Source organism: Pinus tabuliformis, chromosome 5_2 (genome assembly GCF_031772625.1).
Source record: "Pinus tabuliformis cultivar Carrire ecotype Pingquan chromosome 5_2, CPIR1, whole genome shotgun sequence".
In the NCBI taxonomy this organism is placed as follows: Eukaryota; Viridiplantae; Streptophyta; class Pinopsida; order Pinales; family Pinaceae; genus Pinus; species Pinus tabuliformis.
In genome coordinates, this window is record NC_142306.1 from 436,852,980 (window position 1) to 436,871,535 (window position 18,556).

At 31.9% G+C, this 18,556-nt stretch overlaps 1 protein-coding gene and 1 pseudogene across 1 annotated transcript; both read left to right on the forward strand.

Annotated features, from left to right (window-relative positions):
• Window positions 1-1,298: 1,298 nt before the first annotated feature.
• On the forward strand, window positions 1,299-3,347 carry LOC149159530 (putative pectate lyase 18). The gene is made up of 4 exons (XM_089434336.1): window positions 1,299-1,501; window positions 1,588-2,203; window positions 2,310-2,413; window positions 2,507-3,347. Exons 1-4 carry the CDS (start codon window positions 1,299-1,301, stop codon window positions 2,862-2,864), a joined length of 1,281 nt encoding a protein of 426 aa, XP_089290462.1. The 3' UTR covers window positions 2,865-3,347.
• A 9,437-nt stretch (window positions 3,348-12,784) lies between these two features.
• On the forward strand, window positions 12,785-13,855 carry LOC149159531 (putative pectate lyase 8 pseudogene; annotated as a pseudogene).
• The last annotated feature ends 4,701 nt before the right edge of the window (window positions 13,856-18,556 follow it).

An 18,556-nucleotide genomic window follows, 5' to 3' on the forward strand; every position in this document is an offset into this window, starting at 1 on the left:
GAATGTAGAATGACTATAAGTATAGTGTACTCCTCCATATTTTGAGTCAATGAAGGAAACAAAATACATCATACAAAAGAAATATATATGGATAATATTTGGGGGAATCTTTTTATTATTATAATGATTGACGTATAAAAATTAATAATGTATATATGTTTTTTCAATTGTGTTTCATGGTCACTGAGTGGTTGTTAGATCCAAAGGTAATAATCTAGGTAGATCCACTCGAAGGGAACTACCCGCCGACTTATTTGGTTGGCGTAACCCCAAATGCCTCAAGGAGATTTGACCCCGTAACATCCCAATTGACAAGATACTTAGCAACAAGAACTCGACCAACTAAACTATCCCTTAAAACTATATATATATATATATATATATATATATATATATATATATATATATATATAGATATAGATATAGATATATATAAAATAAATAAATATATTAATATAAAATCAATTGTATTTAATCTAATTTATTTATTTAATTATAAAAAAATATAATAATTATGATAATGTTTGAAGTATAAAAATTAATAATGTAAATTTTATAAATTTCAAATAAAATATAAAAATATAACACGATAGTCTTAACTTTATAGATAAATTTAAAAGGTATAAATTTTCAATCATAAATCGTGTCTAAACAAGGGTGCCTAAAACCTCAAGTAAATGATTGTGAAAAGTAATATTAATTTATTTTATTTATATATAAAAACAATGCTTTCAAATTAATTAATTCCATCTTCATATTGACTAAATTGATCAATGTTAAATCTAAGACTTTTGTGATCCATCTTGTAGATATATATGTTTTGGAAAAATCACATGATGATGTGATTACTCAAAAAGACATTTATCTACTAAATTGATCAAATTAATACATAATTTTTTATATGAGTTTGGCTGAATTTAAATCCATATATTAAACTTGATAATTAATGATTTGACATCTACCTAACATTTACATGCTAAACTTATCTGAAATTCAGATGAAACGTGGATTGCAAGTTATGACATGTGAAAATACTATGGTAGAGATTTGACGGGTAACAATTAGGGTTGGGAAAGCCAATATTCAGAAGTTCACAATATTCCGTATTTTGTCTGGAGTTTCCCTCACCATGTGTATCACTGAAAGAGCGGTACTGCAGTGTCGGTAACGACAAAACGGTGGAAGCTATAAGAAGGCCCCGGCATTTGCAAGAGTGGATCAGAGCAGAAGCAACCACCACCAGTGTTCTTAGTGTTGTTGTTTCTTTGAGAAGACAAACGTGAGTCGTGGCGGTCAAAATGAGGAATCAAATTAGTATTTTGAGCTGCATGCTATTGATTGGAATACTCCGTTGCGTCCATGGCGGGGCGCCAAAGCCATTTGAATCAAAATATGGAGAGAAGTTTATGGGACGGAAGATAGTCGAGGCACCGGGCAATATAACTAGATCCACGTTCCCTGTGGAGAAAGATCAGAGGAACGGAGCGAAAATAGTTCAACAGTAAGTAAATCGCTCACTGCGACATTACATTGTTAATCTCTCTGTTGTTTTTTTTAATTATTTGATGTTGGAGGTTGAATTGACAGAGGAAGAAGAAGCATTATTAACAGTACAAGAGAAGAAGAGGATCAGAGCGTGTTGTCATGTGCAACGGGTAATCCCATCGATGACTGTTGGCGGTGCGACCCCAACTGGGAGCGCAACAGAAAACTGCTAGCGGATTGCAGCATTGGATTTGGCAAGGATGCCATCGGAGGAAAGAACGGCAAGTTTTATGTCGTTAAGGATGCGGGTGATGATGCCGTGAATCCATCCCATGGCACACTGCGTCATGCTGTGATTCAGACGGAGCCGCTGTGGATCATCTTCCAGAATGACATGCTCATCCAGCTCAAGGAAGCGCTGGTTATTAACAGCTTCAAAACAATCGATGGACGAGGCGCCAACGTTCACATTGGTAAGGGCCCGTGTATCACCATAAACGATGCGACAAACATCATCATTCATGGCATCCACATTCATGACTGTACAAGTGTAGGAAACGCTGCGGTAAATCACGGAGATGGGATTTCTATCTCGACAGCGAGGTACATATGGGTGGACCATTGCTCTATGTCTAACTGCGAAGATGGCCTCATTGACGCTATCAAGTCATCCACCTATATCACCATTTCCAACAATTACTTCAGTCGCCACGACAAGGTAAGCAATCTCACATATTCACTCTATTTCATTCCTTCATTGCAATTTACTCTATTTCATTCCTTCCCTTCTACCTTCACAATGCTCTGCTCTTCTCCAATGGTAGGTGATGCTATTGGGTCACAGTGACGACCACCATCATGACAAAGTTATGCAGGCAACGGTTGCACTCAACCATTTCGGCGAAGGTCTCGTGCAACGAATGCCAAGGTGAGTAATTAATTGTTATTTCATTCATTTCCCGTCTTATTTTTTAATTTTGTTGTGAAGGAAAAGTATGAAATAGCTATTAAATGGATGTAGGTGTCGGTTTGGATACTTCCATGTGTTTAACAATGATTACACTGGGTGGGAAATGTATGCCATCGGTGGAAGTTCAAACCCCACCATACTAAGTCAAGGCAATAGATTTATGGCATCAAACCCCTTTGCTAAAGAAGTAACCAAGAGGCAAAACGCCACAGAAAGTGAATGGAAAAAGTGGAACTGGATATCAGAGGATGATATGCTACTAAATGGTGCATATTTCACGCCGTCAGGATCTCAGGTGCTTTCGACCTATGCAACCGCATACAGTGGCAGGCCAAAGAGTTCGGCCGTTGTGGAAGAGATCACCAGGAACGCAGGCGTGCTCTCGTGCAAGAAAGGAACTCGCTGCTAACTGCAACTTCTTACCTACAATTATCACAGCTGAACTTGAGTAGCCGCAAACATTGCTTTTACTTTTGTAAACTGTCTTCTTCAATATCGCCCTTCTTACACTTCTCAATGTCGCCCTTTTTATCCTTCACATTATCTTTTATAATTATAAGTTATCCAGCATATTACCGATCATCCTAGATTAAAAAAAAAAAAAAATAAGTTATTCAGCACATATATGAAAAGATTCATGTTTATATGAAAATGTAAATTTTAAAAATAGTCATTTTAAATTATTCAAAAGAATTATGTGTCGTGTTTGAATCATGGTTTTGATGCAGGAAATCGATTTAGCCCCATCAAAAACTTTTGGGCACCCAAAACCTTGAAATTTGATAGCTATAACTTGGATTTGCAAAAATCCCTACCATATTGATTTTCAGGGAAAAAAACAGTCTAGTTAGACTAAGGCATTTTATGTGTTGGGTTGGCATAATTTAATATCCATTTTGGGGGACAAATCTGGACGAAACCTATGTAAATGAAAACCTCTTTTATATAAAAAAAGAGGGTTTTCTTTTTTATATATATATATCTCATTTTCCAACCAGCGTTAAATCATACTAGCATGTTCACAACTTCATATGTAAATTGATGGATAATGCCCTATCCACAATATAAGTGTGTAACTTACCTCATTTTCATTACATATCCATGTGGTTCTTCATATTTACTTGAGGTCATTAATAGATTTGTAGAAGTAGATTATCTTAATAGTACAAATCATATATATAGACCGTCAAATCAACTCATTCCTTCAAACACCCACTAAAAATATCCAACAACCTTATATAACTCTTGATATGGTCAGGATTCATATATATTCATGGCATGATGAAATTTTATATGACACTATAATCCCAAAAGTACCAAACATCAATCTAGCCAAAGCACATCAATCAATAAAGTCATGTAATTAACAAATCTTATATAACTCTTGATATGGTCAGGATTCATATATATTCATGGCATGATGAAATTTTAGATGACACTATAATCCCAAAAGTACCAAACATCAATCTAGCCAAAGCACATCAATCAATAAAGTTATGTAATTAACAAATCTAAAATGCAGTGAATTATTATTGTAAGTTATAGTGAAAAAAAAGACATTACAATATTAAAAGAATGATATTAGTTTTATCAACATAATATAATCTCATAATATGATCATTTATAAAAAAAAATAACCTGAAATTATTAAAACATATATATTAAAATGATGCTAATAGGAATTAGAGACTAGTGGCATGATTAGCATTGGAATCCAAAGTTTTGTGAGTCATGTTACAAACAAAAAATTGAATTTATAGTAATTATAAACTTAGACTAATAAAAGGTTGAATTGGACAAGAGTTTACACCCATGGGTTGGCATATGTGTTACTCTAGTCTACTAGATCTATTAGTTGATTTACTCAACTACACAATCAACCCTTCTATACCATCAACCTATATAATTGGTTTACCCTCTTATTTTAGTCCATTTTCAAGCCACATTCATGTATTGTTGAGTTAAGTTGACTTCTTAGACAATTGTGGTAATAAAGGAAAAGTTGATTCCTAATGTCCCTTAGCTAGGTGATAGTGGGGTGACAGAAGGTGTGATTCAAATGGAGCCACTCTAGGCCATATTCTATAATGACATGGTTATATAACTAAAGTAAGAGTTGATAACTTATAGTTTCAAAACAATCTATGAATGAGAAACAAACATCCGTATTTCTAAGAGCTTTTGTATCATGATAAAGAAATGCTATAGACATAATCATTCTTTCCATGTGCATTCAAATCTATAAGAATGTAAGAGACATATAGTAAACATATATCTTCTTCATAGTGGTTTGAGGAAACTAAGTCATGGATATGGGATTTCAATCTTCACAGGGAGGCAACTATGGGTGGACCATTGCTCCATGTATAACTATGAAGATGGTCTCATTGACATAATTAATTAATCCATGTATATTCCGATTTTTAACGATTATTTCACTCACTACAACAAGGTTAACTTCAATATTCAATCAAAGACAATGTGTTAACTAATTAATTCATTGCAATTCACACTATTTTATTCATTCTCTTCTAGATTCACAATGATAAGATATTTAGGTTGGTATGTTTTTTTCCTATTGTAGGTGTTAATGTTGGGTCAGACTCACAATTGCCATGATGATAGAATTATGTGGGTATAAGAAACCATTTTGGTGAAGGTACTGAGCATCAAAAGATGAGGTGAATATTAATTATTGTTTTGTTCTACCACTTCCTATATCATTTTGCAACTTTTTTGTGAAAGAACAACATTGTTAATATTATTATTTGTAGATTAAATTGTGAATTACATGAATGTAGGTGTTGGTTTGGACACATATATGTAATTAAAAATAACTAGAATTCATGGCAAGTGTATTCCATCCATGGAAGTTCAAACCCCACTATTTTCATTTAAGCCAATTTAAAACAATAATGAAATTAAATAGAATTTAAACTAGAAACCAAAAATTTATGTGGTTCTTAGCTATGCATATCACATGAGATTTTGGGATATGTAATTGCATATAGTTTAACACCAAAGATGTTGGCCCTTATGAAATGAATCACTAGGAATACAAGCAGTCTCTCATCAAATAAAAAGACTCAAAGTTAACTACAACTTCTTATCCACTATCATGATTGAATTGAAGCACCCTCAAATATTGTTATTATTTTCAAAATAGTATCCCTCTCCTTTTAGCTCTCATTTCCACTCTTTTTTTTGTAAGTTGAATTACTTATATTTCATCTGGAAGAAAGTGATTATAGATCTTGACATTTAGGTCCATCCAGTAAAACATGACAACCCAAAAAACCAAGTACAACAAAGCCATAGAGAAGAATGTTCACTCCATTACATCTAGCATAGTTATCATTTCCACTGTGGATACAAACAAGAGAAAATGAGACCAAGTCTATAAGTACTTCTCTACATTGTTTTCATAGTTGAGGAGAGACCATGAAGTTAAAAAAAAAGAAACAAATTTCCTCTTTGCACCAACAAACCAAAAATAATTTCCAGCATGCCAAAGCAAAGCATGTCTCCATAAAATGCATAATTGACCTAAAATTGATTTCCACAAAATAAAATATAATTCTAGGAGCACTCCTAGATCACCATCATTTTGCTGAGTTAAAAGGTTAAAAAGGTTTATATAATTACAAATATTTTGAAAATTAGATCTAGTATTAGTATAAGATGCAAAGTCTAATAAAAAGTGATTTCCCTCTTCAACCCTTCGAGGATAGTAGAGGTGACAAACTCTTTCATCTTATGGAATTTTGGAAATCAATCAATACCTAGTTTCACTCTAAAGCTCCTCATAATTAGTTCTAATATTGGCAATGTTCATTTTCTTCTTAGCACTAGTCAAGGTAGAGAGATACTTTTGGTTTTTGAGATTGGGGTTAATCACCTCCTTCTAATATCATATTTTTCTTTTTCCCTCCACCTCTTTATTTTCCCAAAATTTCTCGTTGAATTTGGAAGTAATAATAATTTTATTATTATCCAAATTGTCAAAGATGATCTCCTTATTTAATTTCTCCTTAAATTTGGAAGTAATAATATTTTTAGTAGTATCCAAATTGTGAAACATGATCTCCTCCTTTATTCCCCAATGATCTAGCCAATACTCGTGATCCTTATGCCACCCTTTCTTGAGTTGAAGGAGAGAATTTTTACTAGAGTTGGAAGGAATATTGGGAAATCTCTTTCCCTCCGTGTTATATGAATTCTTATCCATATGAAAACTAGTCATAACCAAGTTTTTATGTAGGAGTGTCTTTCTTGAATTAAGAGGACGGGGTAGAGAGTCCTTTATTCTTAAGGTTTTAGGTAATAAACTACTTTTCAATTGTTTCAATATTCTTCCATAAATCTCTAGATATATTGCAACCCCAAACCTCACACATTTGTAAAAGAGCAGGAGTGACAAGAGTGTCAAAGAGGATATTTTTTATTCGAAATCTAAAACTCTACCAACTTATAATCATTTTCAACCCATAATAAACTTTCCAGCCTCCATTTATCATTTTCTCAATGTTATAATTCCAATTGTGCTTATGATGGATGTCATTTCCCAAATATTTGTATGAATGGACTTATTGCAAGGAGTTGTTTTCATGAATGAAAATATCATAGGTGATATTTTTGGATATTATGACTTTAGTTTTGTTGGTATTTGTAGTCATATTTACTTGAAGTAGAAATGTTGGAGGCTTTTGAGTTTCTAACCATGATCATAATAGTTCCTTAGAAAAATAACAATATAATCAATGTAAAGGAGAAGTTTTATGATCATACAAGTGAATGTGGGGCCAACCCAACCTACATCTTCCAAAAAACCTTATATTTTATACATGTATATGCCAAAAATGGTAAGGGATATGGGACAAACTTACTTGAATCTAATATTGCATATAATTTTGTCTGAACAACCCTGAGTGGCCATAAAATTTACAATAATATTTTCATATAGCCTTGCCATAGAATATTTGAACTCGATAGGAACCATTATCTCTTTTAGCCTCTTCCATGACTCTTTTCTAGGAATAGTGCTAAAAGATTTTCTAAAGTCAACAAAACCACAAAAGAGATCAATTTTGTTATTGAAGCATTCCCCTACAATTATCCTAAGAGTAATGACATGGTCCATGGTTGAATGATATCTCTTACACCAAACTTGGCCTTTAGGTCTTTTACCATGGTTTTCAAGCCAAAGGCTAATCTTCTTTTCCAAAAATAAGCCCATATACTTTGGCTAAAATATGGCTAAACATAATGGTCTTGTAATTAGAGGGAATTCTATTATCCTCACTCTTAAATATAGAAGCAATAAGGCTCTATATCCAAGTGATACAGAAGCATTGGTTCACTACTAAATTAAAGTGGCCATGTATGTGCAAGATGAGGATATATTCTTCCATTTTAAAAATTTCAACTCGGTATCCTTCAATGTTCTTAGATTTCTCACTAGCAAGTTTCTTAACCCCAAACTCGATATCCTCCAAAGAAATGATATCATTCTCTATAAGGCATTCAAAATCGTGAACATGGTGTTAGGGGATTCATAGAATTTTTTAAGGTAAATATTCTAGTTCTTCAAAGGAATCAAAAGATTTTCTTTACACTTAGGAATGAAAAATTTCCTCTAAAACTTTTTAGGATCAAATTCAAAGAGGTGTAGTAGCTTATCTTTCTTTTTACTTGTAAAATATATTTTTCTTTCTTTTAATACCCAATTTCTAGGTATTTATGTTATCAAGCTTTAAGGTTTCGTTAGTAGCATCTCTAATAGTTTTTCTATCAATTTTTCAATCATTATCATACCAAAGATTGGTAGTTCTACTATTCTTTTTATATGACACCTTGCTAGAGAACTTTTTAATGGTCGTTGTGAAATTATCATAGAGGTTTTCAATGTAATAAGTTAAGAGGTGTAGATCCCTATTTAAATACTTTAAGAAGCTAAAAATTTGTTCTCTTGTCCAAAAGTAGGTGCCTTTGACTCTCTCAATTGTCATGTATGTGCTTGTTTTTCATGGAAAAGTTTAGAGTTAAGGTTAAAGGTCTATTATGAGAGTCAATATCATGCTCGAGTCAAGATCATGGTCATTTAATAGGTCAAGATTTACAATCTAGCTCGAAATATGGTTATCTAATATTACATAATCTACAACACTAAGTTCAAGTGTATGAATACAAATCAATCATGGTCATTTAATAGGTCAAGATTTACAATTTGGCTAGAAATATGGTTATCTAATATTACATAATCTACAACACTAAGTTGAAGTGTATGAATATAAATCATTTAATTGTAGTTTGGCCACTTAATTACACCGTTACAAATTATAAAACCCTCAAAACTATAACGTTTATCTAACTCTATTTCAAATAAAATTTCAGATAAATCTATTAACTATATAAATTTATATATAATTTAAAATATCAAAACACAAGTATTACAATCATAATGACAAAAATTACTCTGATTTATATATATAAACTTAAACCTTCATTACTAAAAATATATCTTTATATTCACATGTGCATCTTTATATTCCAATAAAAATTGATTAAATGTTTTCAAGAAAAGTTTGGTTCACTTGCATACACGAGCTCTTGTTTTTGCCCATTTATATGTGTGCTTGTGCTGGGCTAAAATAGCTTTTGTGTTAGGGTATATTAAAATAGTAAGAAATTAATTAAAAATAAATAAATATATTTATATAAAATTAATTATATTTATTTATTTAATTGTAAAAATATATTATTAAAAATTATTATAATATTAAAAATATAAAAAATATTAATATAAATTTTACAAAATTTGGATCAAAATTAAAAATATAACATAATAATTCCACACTCACAAATAAGATCAAAAGTTATAAGTTTACCATCATAAATCTTGTCTAATGAGCAGTGGCTAACAAATAACGTGATGATGGAGCGTTATGGTAAATAATTGTGAAAAGTAATATTAATATATTATGATATTTATATAAAACTTATATATAGTTTATGCTTTTATTTTAATTAATTTCAGATTTATTTTGATTAAATTAATAAATATTTCTTTTTTATTATTTTGGTTGAATTTAAATTTATAGTTTAAGCTTAATTTTTATTGACATTTTCTTGCCATTGACATCTTAAACTTAATCTCTTTAACGATTAGATATTTACCTAAGATTTGCGTGTTAAACTTATCTTAAATTCAAATTAAACGTGTCGTGTGAAAATACTGTTGTAGATTTGACGGCAAGCGATGAAGATATGTATACATGTCACTTAAATTTCCATATGAATACGACAAACTTCGATCTTTTGACTTTTAAGCCTCCAACATTTCCCAATTTTTTCAAAACATAATTAGATATTGCAAACTTTTAGGGTTCGTTCGCTTTCATCGCTTTCTCATGTAATCACAGGGTGTGAGGGCTCGCCATCCTAAAATTACAAAGGTTATAGGAATGTGTACAAGTTGAAAATAATGTGTACACGTTGAAAATAAGTGAGTAAAAGATATTAAAATGAGTTTATGTATATTAAGATTATAGGTATTATTTTTAATTTAGCTATTTTACGAATATATAATAAGTTAACATAAAACTTCAAAAATATTAAAATGAGTTTATACTTATTAAATTTGTATGTGTTATTTTTAATGGCTATATTATTTTTAATGGCTATATTATTTTTAATTTAGCTATTTTACGAATATACAATAAGTTAACATAAAACTTCAAAAATATTAAAATGAGTTTATGCCTATTAAATTTATATGTATTATTTTTAATTTACCTATTTTATGAATATAAGTTGTAATTTTTTGTTGGAGAATTCTATTTCAAATGGAAGATAGGGTTTCTATACTAGTTGTTTAGTGTTCTCTTATTGTTCAGCTTTGTGAATGGAAGAGGGAGTGGAGCTGGAGCTTTTTGAAGTTACAAAGTTTATATAAAAATGGATAAATTAACAATAACTAAAAAAATTTACTTTTTCAGTAATCAATTATATAATTATAAAAGAGATATGAAATATTTATTTTAAAATAAAACTTAATTAAAATTTAATATCATTATTAGAAAAATGTTTAAGATTTTATTTTGATTTTTCTAAAAAAAGAAATCTAGATGTCTTATATAGCCTTCTTTATGCTCTTCTTATATTACTTTTACAAAATAAGACATGCTCACTCACCCAAAATTTTTAATTGTGTATTCACTAATATATATATGATCATCCCTCCACATGTCTCTTCCATAAATAATTTTAATTTCTAAAAATGTATATTATTATTTCCTCTCTCAACAATTGTTCCAATTTTCAATGTATTTTATTATCTTTTCTAACTTTCTTTATTTTTTCATGTGTTATTTCATTAAAAAAAAAAGTAAGATATTATATCAAATTTATACTAATACATATTGTTAATGCCTTACTTCCATTTCAAATTCCACATAGAAAAAAAACTATTTTTACCTCAAATGCCTACTCTTATGAAATACATGTAATTTTCCTTGTATAAATATTAGTTTCACAAATTTACTTATTCATAATGTAATTTTGAATTGGATTCACATAACGGATATATTTCTTAAAATATTCAATCTATATCAACATTACCATTGATTCCAATACAATCAGTATATCAACATTGATTGATTCCAATATAATCAGTACCAATGGCGAGGTTATGATCATCTATTCAATTAGACATTTTTATTGTAGGAAGGAAATTAATATAACATCAAAAATTTCTATGTTATCTACGTTCCACTTACTCATATAGTTTAATTAGAAATTTTTATGGTAGGAAGGAAATTAATATAACATCCAAAATTTCTATGTTATCTACATTCCATTTACTCATGGTGGGAGACTCATGGTCATCCAGGTGTGAGGATTTAATGTAGGTATAACAAGCCCCTCCATAATACCTTCTGAGTTTCATCATATGACATATCCTCATGGAAATGTGTAATTTTTGTATTTTTTTACAACATTTACATGTGTAGAAATAATTAGCAATATTTATTTATATATTCATGGAAATTTACATATACACATCAAATAGATATTTTTTCCAACAAGTTTAAATCATATTAGCATGCTCACAACACCATATTCAAATTGATAGATAATGTCCTATGCACAACTTGGGTTTGTAACTTTACTCAGATTTCATTGCATATTCATGTGTTTCTTCATATCCACTTGAAATATTATGAATATATTTGTATAAATAGATTAATTCAATAGTACAAATCATATTTATACCATCATATATATTCACCATCAAATCAAGTCACTTGTTCATACACCCAATCAAATTTTCCAACAACATTAAGTAACTCTTATTATGTTCATAACTCATATATATTCATGACAGAAAGAATTATTAAATGCTTGTATAATCCAAAAGAGTACCAAACATCAATCAAGTCAAATCACTTGAATCAAGAAAGTTAAGTAATTAACAAATCTAGAATGCACTCAATTATTAGTGTAAATTACAATGAAACTAAAGGCACTACAATACTTAAAAAGATATTAACTTTATCAACATACAATATTGACATGGTCATAATATGATTCTTTTATAAAAAAATAACATGACATTATTAAACCATATATATTAGCTATTTTTAATAAATTTTAAATGATTTCAAATTTAATAAAAATAATAAATTTTGGGATAACAATACGAATATAAATATGAATAATGAACATGGGATCAATTATAATATGCACATGATATAGAAAGGTTACATTAAATGTTAACCTATAACATATATCTAAATGGTGCATATATGAAACATAAAGTAAAGACGATGTCATTAAATCAAAATATTTAACAACTATTATAAAATCACATATTTTATCCCAACAAGAATAAAGAAAAGTGCAATAACTTTTTTATAGCTACAATTAAATACAACTTAAAAATAAGTTATGAAGATAAAAGTTCAAATTTGCATTATTGTTAAAATGATAGTACAATTGGTTTCAATATTACTTAAATATTGTTTAAATAGCTACAATAACTACAATTATTATTGCAGTTATCTTTATCTTTGTGCAAGAGAAACTACCTCAAAATTTTGTTAATTGTAGTGCTAGAATATTGTATGTTATATAAATGATGAAATATTTACAAATATATGAGTTTAGGATGCTTTGTCATAAGTTATTTATCTATATAAAAGAGGAAACATTTTGCATAAAAAAATTAAGATAACTTCCTAAGGCTTAAAGAATTAATGTGTATTTGGGTATAAACATTTATCTAAAGAAAACTTACGAAATATAAATGAACAATGACTATAATTTATTATGTGGTTACATAATATAAATGCGATCGGAGGCAAAGACAATAAGTTTTATGTGGTTACGAATTCCAGTGATGATGCCGTGAATCCATCCCATGGCACAGTACGTCATGCTGTGATTCAGACGGAGCCGCTCTGGATCATCTTCCACAATGACATGCTCATCCAGCTCAAGGAAGAGTTGTTTATTAACAACTTCAAAACAATCGATGGATGAGGCGCCAAAGTCCACATTGGTAAGTCACCATAAAATATGCAACAAACATCATCATTCATGGCATCCACATTCATGATCGTAAAAGTCTAGGAACCGCTATGGTAAATATGTATCCTCTTAAGAGTGTGTCGAGAAAAATAAATCATGAAGATGGGATTTCCATCTCGACAGCGAGGCACATATGGGTGGACCATTTCTCTATGTCTAACTGCAAAAATGGCCTCATTGACTCAGTTAATTCATACACCTATATCACCATTTCCAATGATTATTTCCATCGCCACAACAAGGTGACTTCACATACTCATTCCTTCATTAATTACAATTCACTCTATTTTATTCCTTCTCTTCTACCTTGACAATGGTCTGCTGTTCTCCAATGGTAGGTAATGCTATTGGGTCACAGTGATGACCACCATCATGACAAAGTTATGCATGCAAAATTTGCACTCAACCATTTTGGCGAACGTCTTGTGCAACGAATGCCAAGGTGAATAATTTAATTGTTATTTCATTCATTTCCCCTCTTATTTTTCATTTTGTTGTGAAGGAAAAGTATGAAACAACTATTATATTATTTAGAAATTATATTATGAATTAACTAGATGTAGGTGCCTATTTGGATACTTCCATGTGTTTAACAATGATTACACTAAGTGGGGAATGTATGCCATCGGTGGAAGTTCAAACCCCACCATACTGAGTCAGGGCAATAGATTCATGGCATCTACAAATCCCTTAGCTAAAGAAATAACCAGGAGGAAAAACACCACAGAAATTGAATGGAAAAAGTGGAACTGGATATCAGAAGTTGATGCACTGCTAAATGGTGCACATTTCATGCCATTAGGATTGTAGGTGCTTTCGACCTATGCAACTGCATACAGTGGTAGACCAAAGAGTTCAGCCCTTGTGGAAAATCTCACCAGGAACACAAGCGTGCTCTCATGTAAGAAAGGAACTGCCTGATGTAATGTCCCCAGAAAACTGTAAATATTTTATTTTACCGCAATAAAAACAAAATTGGATATTATGATTATTGTTTGAATTAAGTATTTAATTTTGTTAATTATTAAAGAGAGAAAGCTTTTTTTTGAGTGTTAACAAATCTTGTAACTTTTCATATCAAGAAAGTTAAGGTAGGCAGTTGCCAAAAACCATAACTACCTCCCTGATTATGAATTCTCCAAACAAAGAACTCAAAAAGGGGAGAAAAACCTGTGAGTTACTAGGGAGAAAGGGAGAGGAACCATGCTGAGGGGTCAGACTGTAAGAGAAGCTATGTCTAGTGGTGACTAGATAGTGAAGGCACTGTGTGCGAAGTCTTGCAAGAAGACATTGGTCTTTTGAGCAATCTCTCTCGGGGAGACTTGGACTTGACAAAAGTCTCATGGATGGGAGGATTGAAATCTGTAAATTACACACGTGACTTCAACAGTTTAATTTTCTTTCATGATTACAGCTGTACATGTAAGTAAATAACCTAGACCAACTTATTTTTTTATGAGCTGTTAGGATAAAATGTTCAGTTCTGGTAAATGCTATAAATAACACCTAAAATGATCACTATACAGTGATATATGAAAATTAGAGATAAGATATTTTTACTTAAATGGAGATTTGAACAATTAAATACAGACTCAGGAAAATAGTTTTTGATAGAGAAAAAGAAAAACTATGCATGCATAGTATTAACAGAAAAGAACTAAGTTCAACGAGCCACGAGAAGAATGTACTAACAAATTACTTGCTAAAACTGAGAAGCAAAATATTTATAGATAAAAATAATGAGTGAAAACTGTGTAAATTATTAAATTCGAAAAATCACAATAACCCCTTTCTTTTCTCTACATTTTCTAATACTAGCAATAGAATCTAAAAACTTATATGGCAGCACTGACCAGTAGAATCCCAAAGTCATTTAGGGTGAATAGAAAGACTAAGCATGACGCAAATAGCCATATAAATATATGAATAGCTTAACCATAGAAAGCTTTTAATAACCATAAAAAACAGATGTGCATCTTAGAACAAGAACTATGCTTATAAGTCAAGAAAACGTTTTAAAAACCCCAAATTTCACATATGTCGAAATAACAGAGTTCGAGTCATTGCCCAATAGTTCACATGCATCATGCTCCAGAACCAAAGAGATGCCATAACAGAGAGTTATCCAATGAATACATCAAATAAAACTAAAGATAGAGTTTAGGCGTAGCTAAAAACATTATATGCCTAGTCATAAAAAATCATGCTATGCCTATGTTGTAAAGATGACAAGCCCAAAAGGCATCAATGCACCTGGAAGCATCGTGGAGAAGGATCTAGGCCTTCCCATGAGTTTTCCTGGTTTGGCATTGTAAAGCCAGATACCATTTGAGTATCATAAGGAAGTTTTCAAGCCTCTTAAATACAAACAAAGATGATAAAGGCTAAACCTTGATTCCATTTCAACAAACATGAGATATGTAGTCTTTCGAAAATAGAAATCAATACCCACTTAAATATACATTTGGAGCAGTGAAGTTTTCCTTGGGCCAAGCCCCTTTTTGTTCAAATTAGAATAATTACATTTTCTTTCAAGTGTAAATCTAGACAACCTAGACAATTACTCTAAACAACCGAAAGAAACATCTATAGGAACAACCGACCTCTTTACTCGGCCATTACACAGACCGTGGCTAGACTAAAGCATACCCATAAACCCTTTAATGATTGGAGCAAGAGAATGGTGGTAGGATTAGCGTAAACTACTATGGGGGTCCTTAGGAATGCCAAGCCGATATCTGCAAAACCTACATCCCAGTGTCAGAAAGTTGTTAGAAGATACCAGTTGAGATGAACTTAGATGAAAGCCAGGAAAAAGATAATGAAATTTATGGACTTACCTGACATATGCCACACCTGGGTAGAGAAATCATTTTCCTCAAGAGCCATTATGGATGCCATGACATCCTCGACACTGCACAAACCCTCCTGAAGCGAACTATGGTAGCATAGCGTGAGAGCCGAGAGCAGAAGTGAATAATGAACCACACTGCCAGCATATTGCACATTGAAGCTTTCCAGAAAGTATAACAACCATAGGATCGGCACCCACGCTTGTGCACCATCGATGAAGCAAAGAGAACAAGGCAAGGAGCACATCTCAAGGGCAACCGACGTAATCAACGAAGCCTGCTCCCGTCACAACTCTGTGGTAGAGCAGAACATTAATAAGCTTTAAATTACATACAGAGAACTATGTATAGCACTAAAGCCCAAGTGTGATTTGAATTGTAAACATTACATGTAAAATATGCATATAAGTAATAAAATATCATTCTAAATAAGATTGTACCATCATAACCATGCGCGAAAGTTGTTATTTGACTTATGGAAATTACAATAAACCTGGATAGATAGTAATCATTTATATGACTATGGTAAGTAGGTAAAAGAGCTATGGTATAAGGTAATTTATTATTATTATTATAGTATATATGGAGATATGACAAGTGGTTTTAGAGCCAGGTTACCAAACTAAGGCCTCTAGAGAGAACAGATATACAAAAAAAAAACTAATGATTGATAGTCTTGTACATGTACAACAAAAGAAGAACATGAGAAGGAAAGATAGTGCTCCTCACAGAAACATGATAGGCTTAGGACCTACAACCTTCCCTGAAACCAACCCTAAAGTATGGGTACAGTTAGGAGAAGAACCTCGCAGTACCAATCTTACAATACTGGAGACTATGCATGAATTAAAGAACGAAATGGCCCGATTACGGGTAGACAATGAACGGTTAATGCTGGAATAGTAAAATATTATGAAATGCCTATCAGATAAGAAAAATTAGTGTCAGGTGATTCCCAACCAAGAACATGGGCACATATCGGGAGAACAAGAGTATCAGACAGAGTATATGGAAACAGAAGGAGGGGAAGAAAATCAAGAGGAAAAGTCAGATAATGCCTCAGAGTATAAGACACAAAAGAGGCAAAGGACAGAACTACAAGGGGAGTTATGGAAAATAAAGCTGCCCCTCTTTGATGCAGAACAAGAAGAGGCAGTTGAAGCCTGGCTTGTTAATATGAATAAATACTTTCAGCTATATGAGTATGACCACAACATAAAGGCTCGTTTGGCCATTTTCCAGCTGCAAGGAAATGCCACCTTATGGTGGGAAGAGGTAAAGACCGTACACGGGGTGAATTAACAAAATATAACCTAGGAAAGGTTTCAAAGATATTTTAAAGAAAGATATTTAACTAAACGATTCTACGACAAGAAAGTAAAAGAGTTTCATGACCTATGGCTTGGTCAACAAATAATGGATGAGTTTATTACCAAATTTACCTCCTTACTTCGGTATGTTCCTTAGATATGGGAAGAGAAGGCAAAAGTGCAATGATTTATCAGTAGTTAACCATTGTTCATGAAAGAGCGAATTGAGTTTGACAACCCAAAAATGATGGATGAGGTCATACGGAAGGCTAGGATATGTTATCAACAAAGTAAACAGAAAAGAGAAGTTATGGGAAAGAAATGGACTGGCAAGAAGGGCAATAATTTTTTTGTTGGCAATAAGGGAAACAAGGGCAATATCAATAAAGGACCCCCCAGGGGTCATATTAATAGAAATCTACATAAGAATCAGTCCAGGTTTAGACCTTCCAATGAACCCAAACCCAGTGAGCAATCAGGCAGAACTGAAGTCGAAGCAACGACAAGACCCCCAGTACACTGCTGGGGATGAAGGCCACATTACATTAGGAATTGTCCTATCCACAACGACACTGAGAATATTTCGTAGATTCAAGAGGCATCTATAGTAGGAGATGTAGCCAGGAGTATTCCAAAAATTAATGCCTCCCTTGAAGATCATCGAGCAGAATACCAACCAACGATGGTGGAATTCGAAGGTAAAATCTTTGATCATGCTATATCTTTTTTAATTGACCCAGGAGTTACATTAAGTTATGTTAGTCCTAAAATAGTTGATCAATGTGGTTTACAAGCTGTCAAGTTTAAAAACCCCTGGTTAGTACATCTAACAACAGGGGCAAAGAGGCGCGTGTTGGCCAAGGTCAGTAACTGTCCCTTAGAAATAGCAGGTTATCCTTTGGTGGCAGATCTAAACATATTACCCCTAGGCATAGAAAATTTTAGGGGCGAATGTTCGCCCTTTGGCGAAATTAAGGGGTTTTAAATTTTTAGTGGGCGAATATTTTGTATCATAGTACATTTTTACAGATCACCTCAAATAGCCCACCTTATTTTAAGGGAGAGGGTAAAAAAGGTAAATTTAGCCCTTGAAATTAGGAGTTACAACCTTCCATTCACCCATTTTCAGGAATAGGTTTTATTTAAGTGAATCCATTCGCCCATTTTCAGGAATAGGTTTTATTTAAGTGAATCCATTCGCCCATTTTCAAGAATAGGTTTTATTTAAGTGAATCCTATGGGCCAAAGGCCCAAATACCATATTTATAAAAGAGGTATGGTAAATTAATAAAAATATAAATAAATGAGAGATATGGTAAATAAATAAAACATTTTTTATATTTACTCCA